This window comes from Pyxicephalus adspersus, chromosome 6, assembly GCF_032062135.1.
Source record: "Pyxicephalus adspersus chromosome 6, UCB_Pads_2.0, whole genome shotgun sequence".
NCBI lineage: Eukaryota > Metazoa > Chordata > Amphibia > Anura > Pyxicephalidae > Pyxicephalus > Pyxicephalus adspersus.
In genome coordinates, this window is record NC_092863.1 from 104590859 (window position 1) to 104606596 (window position 15738).

At 40.0% G+C, this 15738-nt stretch overlaps 1 protein-coding gene across 1 annotated transcript in view; it reads left to right on the top strand.

The window, feature by feature from the left end:
- The window catches only part of PHF24 (PHD finger protein 24), a 90751-nt gene that overhangs the window by 50496 nt on the left and 24517 nt on the right, over positions 1-15738 (top strand). The window contains exon 3 of the mRNA XM_072413586.1: positions 6068-6253. Coding sequence (XP_072269687.1) covers positions 6068-6253 — 186 coding nt within the window. The remainder of the gene's footprint in view (positions 1-6067; positions 6254-15738) is intronic.

Sequence of the window (15738 nt, forward strand, 5' to 3'; positions counted from 1 at the left end):
CCTGTCCTGTTCATCAATGCAGTAATCCTTCTCTCAGAGTGAGTCATGTGGCTTGTGTTTATGAATGAACGTGGCCGTGGGAAAAATCAGAGGATTTTTCCCACGCTGGTTTCATTCAGGAGCAGCCAACGAGACTCACACTCCAGGAACACATACTACAGGGCTGCAAGAGCTGACAGCTCCGCTTCCCTGATTGGTCTTGCAGGTCCCAAAAATTCGGTCTTGCAGGACGAATTTACAAAGGTCAGTCCCGCCTACATGTTTGGTAAGCGAGAACGGCCCAATTCACTGTGAGATCGAATTTAATAAATTTGCTTGCTCATCCTTATCCAGCAGTAGTCTGCCATCATGTGTCTATCCCATCTGCTCTGATATCTTTTTTCCATCAGCTTTATATCTTGAAGGAACCTCTCCCCTTGTACTTCACTGAAATCACCAAGATTTTATGGAAATTTTTGCAAATGGCTATGGAGATGCTGTACCTTTTTGCTCATAGTAGCACCCAAATTTTTAAAGTTTAAGAGCAAGTTTTGTACCAGTTCTTCATAATTTTGTACTTTATGGTAACCCAAGACCTGTGCCAGGCAGAAGCTTCGGTATCAGTCATGTAACTTGTGAAATTTGAATCATTTATCAGTTTCCGAATTTGGGGTCTATCAAAGATTCCGGCTTGTAATTTTTCATATCTCAATCCAGGGAAGAAATTACAAATGTATATGAAGCAATCACCATCCTTGTTCAGAGCTCTAACTGCTTCATTAATCCCAATTTTATGTATACTGGAGGGAGAATGATTTTTTCTTTGTCAGCCATTGGCTCGGTAATGATGTTTGCTGCACCTTTCTTCATGTTTTCCCTTGGAGGCCATGTCACTTTTTTCCAATGATCCTGCTTTGTTCTACTATCCCACAAGCAGATGAAACATGGGAAGTGGGAAGTTCACCATTATTAAATAAACACATATGGACCATTGGTGTTCATGATGGCAAAGCTTTTGTAAGTCCATTCTGATATTTTCATATTCTTCTTTAAGTTTTGTTGAGTGACCAATTGGAATTGATGAATAGCAGTTGCCATTATGCAGTAAAACAAATTTCAAACTTCAAATGGAATGGTCTATGAAAAGCCGCCAGTCTTCTGCTCGGAATTCTGGTCCTCCCATATGGGCTAGTAGTCCAGGGATGTTACAACAATACACAAAGTCTCCATCTTCACTGAAATATGGTCGGAGTGTCACCTCTCTTGTCCTATAAACCGTTATTTTATCTTCCGGTCTCAGACAGTTCTTTTCTTTTAGCCTGGATGATAAAAGTTCAGATGATTGTTGTGACAGACTTAGGTCACGTATTAAAACATTGAGCTCTTCTTGGGAGAACTGCTGGTTTGATGAAACACTTCCTTCATATTCTCTTCCACTGCTAACTCCTGGATTACACTCCCTGTATATCCTCCATGTCGGATACAGGAATATCCGGGACTGAGCAGCGGTATGGGAACATCAGCACCATGCGGCACAGGTCGTCTTGCTGATTCCATATCACCGTACTCACACTTGTGTTTCTTGTAACGATTGAAACCTTTTACATTCACAGCACAAAAAAAAAACAATCAATATGATGATTTTTAGGCTCTCGCCATACCATAGGTACACCAAATTTCAAAGTTTTCAGTTTTCCATTCTTCCACTGACATAGACACTCTACACAAGTTTTGCAAACCATATGGGGAGCCCAATACTTATCTTGGTCCCCCAGTTTAATACCCAAATGTACAAGATATGCTTGTTTCACAAATTCTGTAATGTTTCTTCTCTGTGTTTGCTAACAATATTCACCACAAATGTAGCAAAATACATTGGGGTCAGTTAAACAACTTCTTTTTGAAGAACTCATATTTCTGTTAAAAAAGAAAATGTACGAATAAAAAGAAGGCAAATGGAAGTTTCATGAAAATAATTCTACATTTATTTTATAAAATGCAAAACATGGGTGTAAATCACAAGAACTAGAGCCAATTCAATGAAACGGATGCCATTTCTGGATTCAGCAGACCTGAATTACACTAAACATAATAAAAAATCCTTGGCAAGTAACTTTTTTTTTTGAGCTGTGTTATCATTCTACTTCTTTTCCTTTCACTGTCCAGTTATTGGACAAAAACTGTAAGAGTTCTTCAGCTGAGAATGATAAAGTCTCTTCCTATATAAAACTGGGCTGTAATTCTCATGCCTGGAAGAATTTTATATATATTGTATATGTATATGTATGTATATGTATATGTGTATATTTATATGTGTTTTTAGCTGTTCATTCATCGTTATGTTTTCCAACTAAGCGTTAAATATAAAATAAAAGGAAAAAAAAACTAAACATAAAAATAACAATTTACAGAAAATAATGAATATTCCTTAGATTACTGACCACACTAATGACAAACATACTCGAATGATCGTACTTCCCTATGTTTTGGGCTCCCAGTAGCTCTATTAAATGTCATGCCGAAACACAAATTTATTTTTTCATTCCTTGTCATTGCAATGTTCCTTTCTGGCCGTAGAAAGTCATTTCATGTTGTTCATTCCCGGCTGAGAAGACAAACTGGAGAGAGCAGCGATCGGTACATAAATGATGGCGGTGCAGGCCACTTCCAAGGACCACATCCATAACTCAGCACTTAGCGGCTGGAGACGGCTCCGATCAATGCAATAACAATTTGTATCAGAACCTGAAAGCTCAATATTCCATCTCAACAGTTTGCAGCGCATAGACGAACAAATTACATTCGATTATTCAAAAATTCCAGGTGGCTGGAAGTTAACCTCTTCCTGGGCGGGATGTCACATTTCAGGAGCTGAAAATCCCAGCTCCTTCATATTGGTTTCAAAATTTCGAACTCAGTAGATGTTATTTACAGCCTAATGTAAACTGATGACTTTTTTGGTTTGTTCATTTCTTTAACAGGAAAAACAGTTGATTTTATAGGTTAGTTCATTTATTTGTTTCTGAAAAAGAAAAGGTATTGTTAGGGTGCTGCAGGGCAGGATGGTGGACCCTCTGTGTCACCAGCCCAGTTAGTAGAGATGTGCACCGTATGCAGTCTTCACCAGAGCCCCTAGTGGTGAGGATGTTACGCTGCGGGCAACTGCCGGGTTGCGACCGACCATGCACGCAGAAGAAGGTGACGCTGATAGACAGGAATCAGGCGAGGTGCCAGAAAATGGGACAAAGGTGTGGTCAAAAAAGCCAGAGGTCAGGGCAGGCGGCAAGCAGGAGTAGTCAATGTCAAAGCCAGAGTAGCCAGAGTCGGTACACAGAAAATCAGCAACTGGAGCCGCAGACAGGAAAACTTGGAACCTGGAAACAGAGCCTAAGGGAACTCCTTGTTCAGGCAACTTCCTGTTCCCAGTCACTTCCTTTTATAGGGAAGGTCAGGTGATGGATGGGAGCCATGTGACCTGCAGGCACCCAATCTCACCACCAGAAGTACCGCTGAAGACTAGAGGTAGGTGGTGTTCACATATTGACCAGCAGGGGGAGCATGTCTGCAGAACACTCTAGTTCACTGAGGTAAGGGAGCAACTAACTGGGAGTCACATGACCTGGACCAGGAAGTGAGCAGAGGAGGTGAGCCCTGACTTGTTGCAAGCAGCAGGGTAGTGCAAGTGGGTGACACTGAAGAGGGCACAGATCCCCCAGTCCTGCAGGGATCTGTAACAGTTGTTTTGAACTCTCCTGCCTCTCCTATCTTTGGGAGCTGTACTAGCTACAAAATAGAATTTTGCTAATGCTAAGTCCAAAGCACAGAATATGTTACCTTAAACGCCAGGTATATAAATATAAATATATATATATATTTATATCTATCTATATATATATATATATATATATATATATATATATATATACTCGTATATATTTTTAGGTCACACCACTAGGTGATGCTGTTTTTCCATGTAAAGTGTACAACAAACTCTTGCTGTCTGAGTTATTAGAGTTTGGTAAACACATTAAATGAAGACACAGCACCATCTACTGGCGGCCAACGATAATACACAAAGGATCATTAAAAGCAAGCAACCATTATAACAACCCAAAAGTACAAAATAGAAAAACTATTGCCCATGGTACGATTTTAGAATGTGTGACCTCCTATTTGTATAGAAGTTCATTAAAATGCACCCATGTGCATTAATGTGTGTTGCTAAGAAATGATAAAGTCTCTTTCTATGCAGTACGTATTATAACACATACTTCCTAACTCTTGCATTGAGATTCAATTTCCATGCATTTTAAGCAAAAAGGTTGACTCCAACCATACAGATTTTGAGATGGACCCTGAAAATGAAAACAGTTGAAGTGAGACTGAATCTATCACCACTCAGACCATGGCTGGCACAAACATGATTGTATTTTTTGGGGTTTCGAGATTTTTAGCCATTTTCTTAGCTGGGCCAAAATGTCATAAGCATTGGGATTAAATAATTTCAGCACAGGTTATCTGAATCAGTGGTCCCAATGCTGTCCCTGCAGGAGTTTTTATGTCCCCCCATGTGTATGCAGGATGCTGTGATTTTTTTTTCCAACAGCCTAAAAGCATGGATGCAGATCACAAAACTACCAACTAGTCTAGTTCTGGATAGTAAACCTCTTTGATCTCATTGTTGGGAACGATCTGTTTCTGTAATGTTGATGTTACGTAAATAAGTAATGCAGCTCATATTTACTTTCTCTTTGTGCCCCCCCCCCCACACACACACACACACACACACACCACTCCATTCAGCTGCCAGGAGTTAGGAAATACTGGGTGCCTTGAAGTCCATTTGGCAAGTGGCTCCCCATGGTTCTCCATACAACATACCATCATACCTAGCTTGTTGGACAGCCCAGACCATATCTATCTCTATTACTCAGATAAATCTTTCCTAAAGGTTTTTGAGTACGTATGTGGGAATTTGGGAATTCAGGTTGTGATGCTGGATTAGAAGACCTGGCTTGCATTCGCCATTCCATTTTACCCCAAAGGTGATCAGTAGGCTTACAGTCAGAGCTTTGTGCAGGACACTCAACAAACTAGCCAAATCATGTCTTCATGGATCCTCACAATGGACCCTTTATGTCCAATCATTTCTGAACACCTCACCCCACCAATATTAGGTTGTTGGACTTTCCATTTCTTAGCAATGGGCATAATAGAAGCTTCTTTCCTCTTTGCACCTTTAACAGCCTTCATTCCTCCAAGAAGACTTCCTACAAAAGTTTTGAGTACTCTTTTAACAAATTGGGACCTGAGAACTTTTCTCATGTCAGATATTAATGTTAGATGACAATCAGCATTTTGACGCATCACAAAGGGGATCAATAAGGATGTGATTAGGATTAGGTTAGATTAGGTGTGTTGCCGGCCTCCACATGAAATAATGAAACCATGTCTTCATGGAGCTGGGTTTGTGCATGAGGGTGCAGTCATAGAACAGAAGTATGGTGTCCCAAAACTCTTTCTACAAGTTCAAAGATCTCAATTGTTCTAATGACTTTGCTGTAGCATTTAAATACCCTTCACTGGAAACCCCAGATCTTCATCATTTGGAGGGGGACCCAGTCCACATACAGTTACAGTTGAACATGTAAGGCCTGATTTATGTATGATCTTCAAGACTGGAGAAAATAGACTACTATAGGACAACCTGGATGAATCAGCACACCTGGAATGAATTTCCTAAAAATCATTAATTAGCAAACGTTTTAAATCCTTGACCTGATCCAGCCTAGGTTTGCTAGGTTATCCAGGTTCTTTCTTCTATCTTCTCCAGTCTTTAATAAATCAGGCCCCTCAGTGAAGGTGTGATAGTCAGGTATCCACAAATGTTTTGTTAAATAATGTAGCATGAGAAGCCATTTGCAACTTCATTACCCTTCCATCATCATTCCCTGGAAGGAGAAAATACATAAATATTACCATCCAGAACATGCAAAGAAGCCTGGCTTAAATATTAATATGAATTTTGGATAGACCTCTGCTTGTGATATTTTTACTATGAATATAACACTTTAAATTATTTTTACAGATTGCCAATGATGAAATGTGTGAAATTTGTGAAGTGTGGACTGCCGAGAGCCTCTATCCATGCCGGATCTGTTCTCGGGTCTTTCACGATGGCTGTCTGCGCCGAATGGGCTATCTACGCAATGACAATGCACTTGAGGTCACGGAAATGGCACATACAGAGACTGGATGGAGCTGTTATTATTGTGTAAGTAGACTTTTTCTTTCTATGTTTTACATTATTGCACCATCAGGACATTGGTCTGACATTATTTGGTTTGCTTTTGAAGTAATTTGAAAGACTTACAAAAAACCCGTCATTATAGAAAGCTGAAGTGTTTGATGAGTTTGGTGAAGTGGTTGCTTCTTTCTTTCTCCAAAAAGGAGCTTATATCAATAGGAGTGGAATTTTTGACACAGTGTATGTAATGTTATGGAAAAGACTGTGGACATCCTTCAGGAAAGGGTCAGAAGCTATGTATGTTCTCCAGCAAAGGTTAGGTATTGGAGTCATGTTGTAGGAATCAGGGACTGGATAGAATATACTTTACTGTTAGAGATCACTGCCAGTACGTCCCGTTTACAATCCAGTGATCCTGCAGTGCACCCAGTACTGCCATAGGGGTACCAAAGGGTTGCATGCATCTCATCGGCCATAGGCAGAAAGACCTAGTGGGCATGATTGTAGAGTGGAATATTGTCATAGTTGGATACAATTCATTTGTGTTTCCATCATGTGTTGGATACATCAAACATAATCCAACTTTGTTCCCACCAATGGGTAGTATGCAGGTCTTTAGCCATAGACATGATTGACATGACATGATTAGCCATAGACATGATTGCATGGAGTGCAATATTGTCATAGGGGTACCAAAGTGTGGCATGGAGTTTTTCAGCTATAGGCACAAAGACCCAGTGGACATGTTTCTAGAGTTAATTTGACACGTCTATGGAGAAAATCTATCCGTAGATGACTCAAAAAATGACCACTTAATCACCTAGTACAGGAAAGTAATCTAGTACTTTCTCAGATAGTGTTAGGGTAGCCAAAGATGTTGGCTCTTTTACTTTATTCTACTCCCACAAAGGCTACATCTTTCTTACCTTCCATAACTGGTGATAAAATCTGGCTAGATATATGGTAAAGTCTCAGATCCAACAAGGAGCCAGATCAAGCACAACTTTTTTTACATTGGTGACTACAAAAACATAAGGGACAAAGGCATTAAGTGTCAATAAAACAAATGTGCAATGGCACATGTGGGATAACTGGTTCTGGAAAGTCAAAGGGTAGCTGGGAATGGCTTGTAGTAGGACATGAGGTACTTTAGTGTAGCCCTATGGAATTTAATAGAATGCAAGTCACAATACCCATAGGGCAAACGGAACTAGACTTGGCTTGGTGAATGAAGTGAGAATTCACTTTTCAAAGAATACCCAATACATGGAAAGCATTATTTTTGCATTGACATAATTGGATGAACCAACTTCATAGTGTTGTACTAGGACAGGAAATATTTTACTGGCTGGGTTATGAATTGAAAAACAAAACATGAAAGTAAATGATTGCAGCCACTACATCTAACAACTTGTAAGCCCCAATATTTAACCTTTTTAGTTGTGTTTAAATACATTTTCATTTTTCCTTTCTCATTGACTCCAATGTATTTCACCAGAAAAGTGAAATTTGACAAAATCGTTTACAAAGTTTGCTCATCCCTAGCTAAAAGTACACTTGAGTATGTCATCCCCTCATTACATACAGAATAATGTTACTCCATGAGCAGACTTCTCTTCTAATCCAAGTCTAGGCCCGCTTACTAAGTTTACTAAAGCCCCACCTTGACCATCAATGGAGCAATTCAACTCACTTTGCCAACATTTTGGAAGCATCAAACGCAATGCTTTTACTATTCATCCATTTGGAGTGCTGAGCTAGTTCCCACGTTAAAGTATTCATTTTGCACAACCTCTTAGCTGCAAAGCATTTTCTGTATAAATTTCATTTATTCCCCACAAGGCTGCGAGTAAGTTATTAATTATGCGCAACGCTATAGAAGATGAAGGTGGCATGCACAGCACTTTTAGGTCAAACTGCGAACAAAAACCACAAAGTTACAAGAAAGCCAAGGACCTCCAGAGAGGGGATAAATTCCACCCTCAAACACCCAATAAAAGAAAACAAGCAAAAAGAAACACATTGATCGCCCGCATAACCGCCAGCAAAATCCACGCTCAGCTTTTTAGGTCTTTTAATAAATACACAGTGCTCCCTCTGTCTATTTTTATAGTCCCAAAGCATCTGATGAGATGTGTGAAAGCAGACCTGAAGACAGCCTGCTAGGATTCATCCCTGAATTCAATTTTGGAGAGGGCAGAGTAGGGTAACGTGTAGAAAAAAAAAATTCCACCGCTGTAACGGGAAGAGAGCACGTCCGCACAGAACAGTCATAAAAGTCTCGCCAGAGGATAATTTGATGATGTCCATAGGAGCGTATTGGTTACAATGAGACTTTAGGAGTAACAAGATAGGAGGAAAATGTTCTTTCTATTGTAAAATCTTCCCAAACTTGTTGAAGGAGAATCATCTGGGGGAATACCTGTCTATATGCCAGACAATGCAAACTGTACTTCTGGGGAGGTGTTCAAAAACGGGGAAAGGCAGGTTAGAAAGGAAAAGAGAGGATGGGAAGGAGAGGAAAATAGGAGAAAATGAGGAAAGAATGGAGAAAAGGAAAAATATGAAAGAAGAATGGAAAAAAGGGAACATAAATGAAGAAATTGAGAGAAGAATGGAGAAAAAAGGAAAGGAAATAGGGAAAGTAAAGAGGAAAAATGAGAAGAAAGGGGAAAAGAAAAAAAGAAAAATCATGCAAGAAAGGTAGAAAAAGACAAAATAAAGAATGAGAGAGATGGGGAAGGAAAGATAAAGAGAAGCAAAGACAGAATAGGAAAAGAGAGGTATGAGAATGGGAGAAAAAAGGGAAGGAAAAAGAAAGAATAGGAGATACAATGAAGAAAACAGAAGAGAGGAAAAGAAAGGAAAGGTGAGATGGGGGTGAGAACAATAATATGGAAGTAAAGAAGGAAAACAAAAAAAAGGAGAAGAATAAATGAAGATAAAAGAGAACCAAGGGAACAGCAAATTTAAAGAAAAGAGGGAGGAAGAAGAAAAGAGAAAAGTAGGGCAAAGTAGATGAGAGGAAAGGAAGAGAAAGGCAAGGAAATGAAATGAAAGGTATAGGGGAGCAAATAAAAGTAAAAGGAAAGGAAAAGTAAATAAATGGAAAGAAAAAAAGAGGTAAAGGAAAGAAAAGAAAGAAACAGCAAATGAGATGAGAGGAAAGGAAAGGAAAGGAAGAAAAAAGAAAAGGTAAGGGAAAAGGAAAAGAAAAGACAAGAGAAGGAAAAGAAAGGAAAAAGAAAGGGAAAGAAAGGCAAGAGAAACAAAAGAAATTCAAAGAAAAAAGAAACTGAAAAGGAAAGGAAAAGGAAAGGAAAAGGAAAGGAAAAGAAAGGGAAAAGGAAATAAAAAGGAAAAGGAAAATGAAAGGGAAAGGGAAAGGAAAAGGAAAGGAAAATGAAAATGAAAAGGAAAGTGAAAAGGAAAGGAAAGGAAAAGGAAAGGAAAAGGAAAGTGAAAAGGAAAATGAAAGGGAAAGGAAAAGAAAACAAAAAAAAGAAAGGAAAAGGAAAAGAAAATGAAAGGAAAAGGAAAGTGAGAAGGAATGAAAAAGGAAAGGAAAGGAAAAGAAAAGAAAAGGAAAAAATGAAATTGTTGTTAATAATTATTTTGCTTAATAACAAGATTTAGGGGAAAGGGTCTTCTTCATTTTACTTTTTTGTTAAAGCTTTAAGCATTTTGGCCATGAAGAGGTTACATGGATTTGTTTTTGTGCTTTTTGTTCCTTGATACATCAATTTCAGAGATTCGTACTGTTAAACCACAGGGACAATACTGCTGGTCCTCCTTCCAAGTGTCACATCTGCGCTCAGCCCCCCACAGAGAACCACAACATAAGTAAAGGGAAGTCTTCTTTTAATTCTTAGCCTGGCTCTCAGTAAATTGGAGTGACGCGGGCTTAATTCTAGCAGAATGTTCCGCTGCAGCTCAGATTCATTATTAATGGCCCATTATCATGGCTAGATCGTCGTCTCTCCGCTTTAAGAGCTATAGTTGACAAGCAATGGAATAATCAATGCGGAGTGTTGGCGGGCAAACACACAGCCAGGCAATGGTCCAGATCTAATCTGTGCATCCCACGCTCAGCTAGATGAGCTGTAGGAGCTGGGTGGGGGTTGGGAGCTGCTGTCAGAGCAGAATTAGGAACGCCCCAATAATGGTTCACCTGGGGCTGATTACATTTCTTCAGCATTTTTGTACTTCCTCACTATCCCACTGGTGGCCCTGCACTTAAAAATGGTTTAGGGCTCTCTACTTCCTACCAGCAGGTATTGCCATCCAATATCATCTACCAAAGTGATCAGCCAACATGGCCCATATTAAATTTCATGTATTGCTGCATGTTCTGTGCTTTTGAAGGAAAGCTAATGCCTAGTAATGGCCCTGACATCCATCAGCAATGGGACTACTGCCTGTTCTGTTCTTTAATAGGGGACTTAAGCAGCCATGGACTAATATAACAGACGGCAATAATATCATCGGTCTTACAGGTCTTGTCCATGCCCCTGTGGTCTATGAATGACCATTGACGAAGAAACAGCAGACTGATGATACCCTTTCATGAGGCTATCATGTTCCTTCAGCCTGGGTTTATTTCACTAAGGATTTGGTGAACCTTAACTTAGAGGTGAATCCAAATTAAGTTTTGAGGGGTAATTCTTGTTAAGTTCTGTTAATTTTTAGGCTTACTAGGTAAACTGCTATCAAAAAAGGAACAGAAAGATGTATATTTTAATAGGGAATTGGTGCGGTGTATATTCGAGAAAAAAAAATAACAAAAAACATTTTCCCTTAAAATTTCATTAGAAAAAGAATCTTGGTTTTTATACATGCCACACCACTAGATGCCGATGTGTGCTGATGTAAAATGCATAACAAACTCCTCCTGGAGACATGAGTTTGTTACACACTTTACATGAAGATACAGCGCCATTTATTGGTGGCTAACAACAATGCACAAAAGATTATTCAGGAGCAAGTGGCTTATCATGACCAGCTCAAAAGTTCAAAATATTTACCCTTTGAAAAAGAGAGAAAAAATATATACATACTGAGCACATATGATTTTTTTCTTTTTAAATATTTTTTTAAATTATTAATAGTATTTTATTGGCATTTCTGTTGTCTACTGTTTTGAATGTTAGCAGTGAAGGTCACATTTTGTGCCCTGGTTTTATACTCGAGTTAAAGTAGTTTCCTGTATTCTAATACCTTGGTTTATATTTGAGTATATACAGTACTAGTTTGAGGAACAGTTTTTTATCAAGTAGTAAAAGACTTACTTTTAATTGTGCATACCGTAAGGGAAGGACGTTGCCTGTGCTGTTCCTGTTTCCAAAAAAAGAAAAAAAATAGGAAGCATATAAAAAGGTGACAACTTGGGGGGATAATTAGGAGACACTTGTGCCCACTTAACTAGTAGTGCCAGAATAGGAATCTGCATGATAGGATCACCAGGGACTGTTTTACCAAAATCAATAATTGGGTTTTTTATATACTAAAGCTTAAGGGTATGGATGGGATTAAGTATTATAGAGATATGATAAAGGCTCAATGAAACCATTTGACACTGTTATGAAATCAGTGGATGACAAGAACTTCTGGTGTTCTCTGACTCCTGATTTTTAAAAGTCAAATCCATAAAGTTAAAGCAATTGAAAGAAAAAAAAGTCTTGTGCAATTCAAACCAATAGGACGTTGCCATTCTTTTTCTTGGCCTTGTTTTCTACATCCTTGTAATAACTTTCATTTTGCACATCTGTTATGCAAAATTTTAATTACAGATCTGCTGTATTTTTGCAGCCTGGTTACTATTCCGGAGGGCAACTGGTTTGTGTAGTGATAAAGGGAACGTCTTTCAGTGTTAACAGTCACCTAATGCTGCCTTCCTATTTATTACACAGCGTTTATTGTAGCGTGGATTTCCAGGCTCTTCTCTGCATGGCTCCATCTGGTCTTTCCCTTTTTGGCAGGACCTGTACATAACATAGATATGGCGGAGATGATTAGTCTGTCTGTTCACATAATATGTCCTGTGTGGAATGAACATGCTTAGGATGATAATGAAAGTTTGTGAGGCTCTGATAAGTAATTCTAACTACTACTGATTGTTATTTTGCAGAGTAAATAACCCAAAAATCTCAGGGCCTGCAGATACAAAATCCGAAGCTAAAGCCCTAATGACCATAGGGTCATATCAGGTTTTTAGTGCAGTCACATGAGATTACACTCTATGGAAAATGTTGGCAATTGATGGCTCTGGTGCTCCTGGTGAAGGTAATGATACAGCATACAAAGACATTGTAGACAATTGTGCTCCTCCAGACTTGTGGTCGCATTTTGGTGAAGATCCTTTTTCTGTCTCCCTATGACTGTCCCTTGTGTATAAAGCCCCTGAGATGACCATCATGCGGGAAAACGGCAGCAAGGAAGACTCCTGTAACTTGTCCTAATATGCGTAATGTCCATTTCGGCTCATCTGTACAAATGTATCTACTACTCAAAAAATAGAGAGAGTTTCACCTGTTTGATCCAACATAATTTCTGGTAACAAGCATGACCTAAGCAATGGTACCATGGAAGGATTGTTGGTGTCAGGTGTTGGACTAAAATAAACTAACCAACTCAGCCCAGAAGTCAAAGGGCTTCCACATCTCCATAATTCAATTGTGCTCCAATACTCATCACTACAGGGTTCTTCCATGGGGCTTACAACAACTCCCTCTATGATTTAGGAGTAGATGGGGGAATGAGCAACTGCATGGGCTGCGCACAAGAAGGGTTAGTAGCAAGTAATACGCATGGTAGGCTTCATCCCCCCCACCTTCAACTCTACATAAGTGTACAGACCTTCAATATATATCCTACATGGCTCAGTGTTTTAAGGAGCCCTAACTATCACACCTAGATAAATTTGTCTGACATCCCCTTTGTTATCCAGGTGCATTTATCAAGAACATAGCCATGCAATCTTCATTGACATGCATTACTATATGAAGACAATTCTGCATTTCCACGCAGCTTGATGAAGCCAATTCCCTGTGCATCAAGCCATTTCCAAAATTATATGGTTTGGTATGTGGGAACTTGAGTTTCCTGCCTCAACCCTACAGAACACCTTTGGGATGAATGGGAATGGCTCCTGCAGGCTTGGTCCTCACATCCAACATCAGTTCCTGACCTTATTGATACTCGTGTTGCTAAATGGGCAAAATTTACGAAGATCTTATGAAAAGCCTTCACAGAGTAATGTCAGGTGGTATAGTGATATGCGGGGAAACCCTATTCAAATCCCCGTGGTTTTGTGATGGGATGTCCAACAAGCTCATAATTGTGAGATGGTCAGGTGTCCACAACATCTTGGCGATATATTGCACAGTAGCTAAAGATGATGCAAAACAGTATTGGCCTTGCATTACATTAAGTGACTTAGTCCTATTACCTGATTAGCAGGGTGCGGATTTATGGCAAAGCTGCACCTTTGCCTAAAACTGTAGATATCTTTTAAAGGGACCCTTTAGTACCCTTTAGCTCCAGTATGTCTATCCTTGCAGGTTGCTTGAAAGCTGGGGAGGTATGTGGATGATATTATGTACCCCATACAAGGGCTTATGACATAGAACCACCTTCTAGTGCACCTATTCTCAACCAAGATTCCACGTAACCCCAGTGTTCCTCCTGAAATTATTGGGGTTTGATGATACCTGCATGGTTCTGGGGCCAACACCACTTGGTAGATTCACCTGCATGATTTAAATAATATTTTTAGTAATATCCAAGCCACCACTGTAAGGGGAAAATTCTTTCCATTGTTCACTTATTTAAGAGGCTTTCTGCTGTGGTTCCCCAAGACCTCAAACTTAGTTTACGGGTTCCTCAGGAGTAATCCCACTAAGTATCTTTCTGTATCCAGTATGCTTCGGAACAATTTCAGGCATGCATGATCTTCCATATGACAGACCTAGCTTCTATCCAGTGCCTTGCGTGCCCAAAGATGAGCCCCTGATAACCAATTGGATGGCGCTAGCAGCCGCGGGAACCATTTCCAGGATGCGCAGCTCATTGAAATGCGTCTTTGCTAAGCTGGGATTTTTTTCTCCCCTTTGATGTCTCTGTGTGGTGGGCGAACATCTTGTTTGCTTCTCTGTCAGTTATCTACCGCCCGCTCCCTGTCTGTAATTTATTCTACGCCTGCAGAGAGATGCCACATCTGCTTTAATCTCTTGTGACGCCCGTGGAGATGTGTCGGGCGCGGCATGTTCTATCATCCTTGTCATTCAGTCAGGACAGACACATAATCACCTTGCCTCACTCGTTTTCGACTAGTCACTCATGCGTTGGGAGTTAGGGAAGCTAGGGTTAAATCCCGGGCCTGCTACAAAGGCTTCATTCCAGGATCATATGGATCAGCCGGCTGTAAGATAGAAAGGATTATTATTAAAGAAATCCAGTGATGTTGGCTGGTACCTGCCATAGCTGAGGCTTCCATATAACAATGGTCGCGTCTATTAGGGGCAGTGGTGCAAGCAGTTGTATTTCATGCTTAATTTGATTTCTGACCCAATAAAATTATTGGATTTGAACTGAATTACCAGCAACTGCTTTTTGGGTCAGGATGTGGTCATATTGGTAAAGAAGGATTGAAAACACTCAAGTCATGATGTGTATGCAAATGATGAAGCAAATCCAATCAGGAGCTCCCATCTGTCCTTTGGTCCACCCATCCCCACCATCACACAGGTTGCCGGTTCCTGTTTGTTCAGGCATCATCTGAGGTCACCCCCTCATTCCTAATCTGGGATGGCCCTGGGTGAAAAACAGAGAACAGGAGAGAGAAGAAGACAAAAAGGGAGAGGAGAGGGGAGCGAGAGTAAGAGTGGGGGAAAAGAAAATGAGAATGAAAAAGAAGGGCGAGAGAGATAAAGAGAGATAGGAAAAGAGAGGAGGGGAAGAGAAGAGAGAAAAAGAAGAAACAAAAAAGTGGGGAGAGGACAGAGAATGGAGGAAAGAGGAGAGGGGAGAGAAAAGGAGACAGAAAGGGAGAGGAGAGGGGAGTGAGAGAGAGTAAGAGAGGAGGAAAAGAGAATGAGACAGAAAAAGATGGGAGGGAGAGAGAGATAGAAAGAGAGGAAAAGAGAGGAGGGAAAGAGAAGAGAGAGAGAACGAGAAACAAAAAGGAAGAATAGGGAGAAGACAGAGAATGAGAAAGGGGAGAGTGGAGAGAGAGAAGAGAAAGAGAGAAAAAAGGAGACAGAAAGGGGGAAGATAGTGAAACAGAGAGTAAGAGTGGGGGAAAAGAGAAAGAGACGGAAAAAGATGAGGGGGAAGAGAGGGAGAGAAAGAAAGAGAGGAAAAGAGAGGAGGGAAAGAGAAGAGAGAGAGAATGAGAAAATGAAAAGGAAGAATGGGGAGAAGACAGAGAAGAGAAGAGAAAGAGAGAGAAGGAAACAGAAAGGGAGGGAAGAAGGGAGTGAGAGAGAGAAGGAGAGATAGGAAAAGAGAGAAGG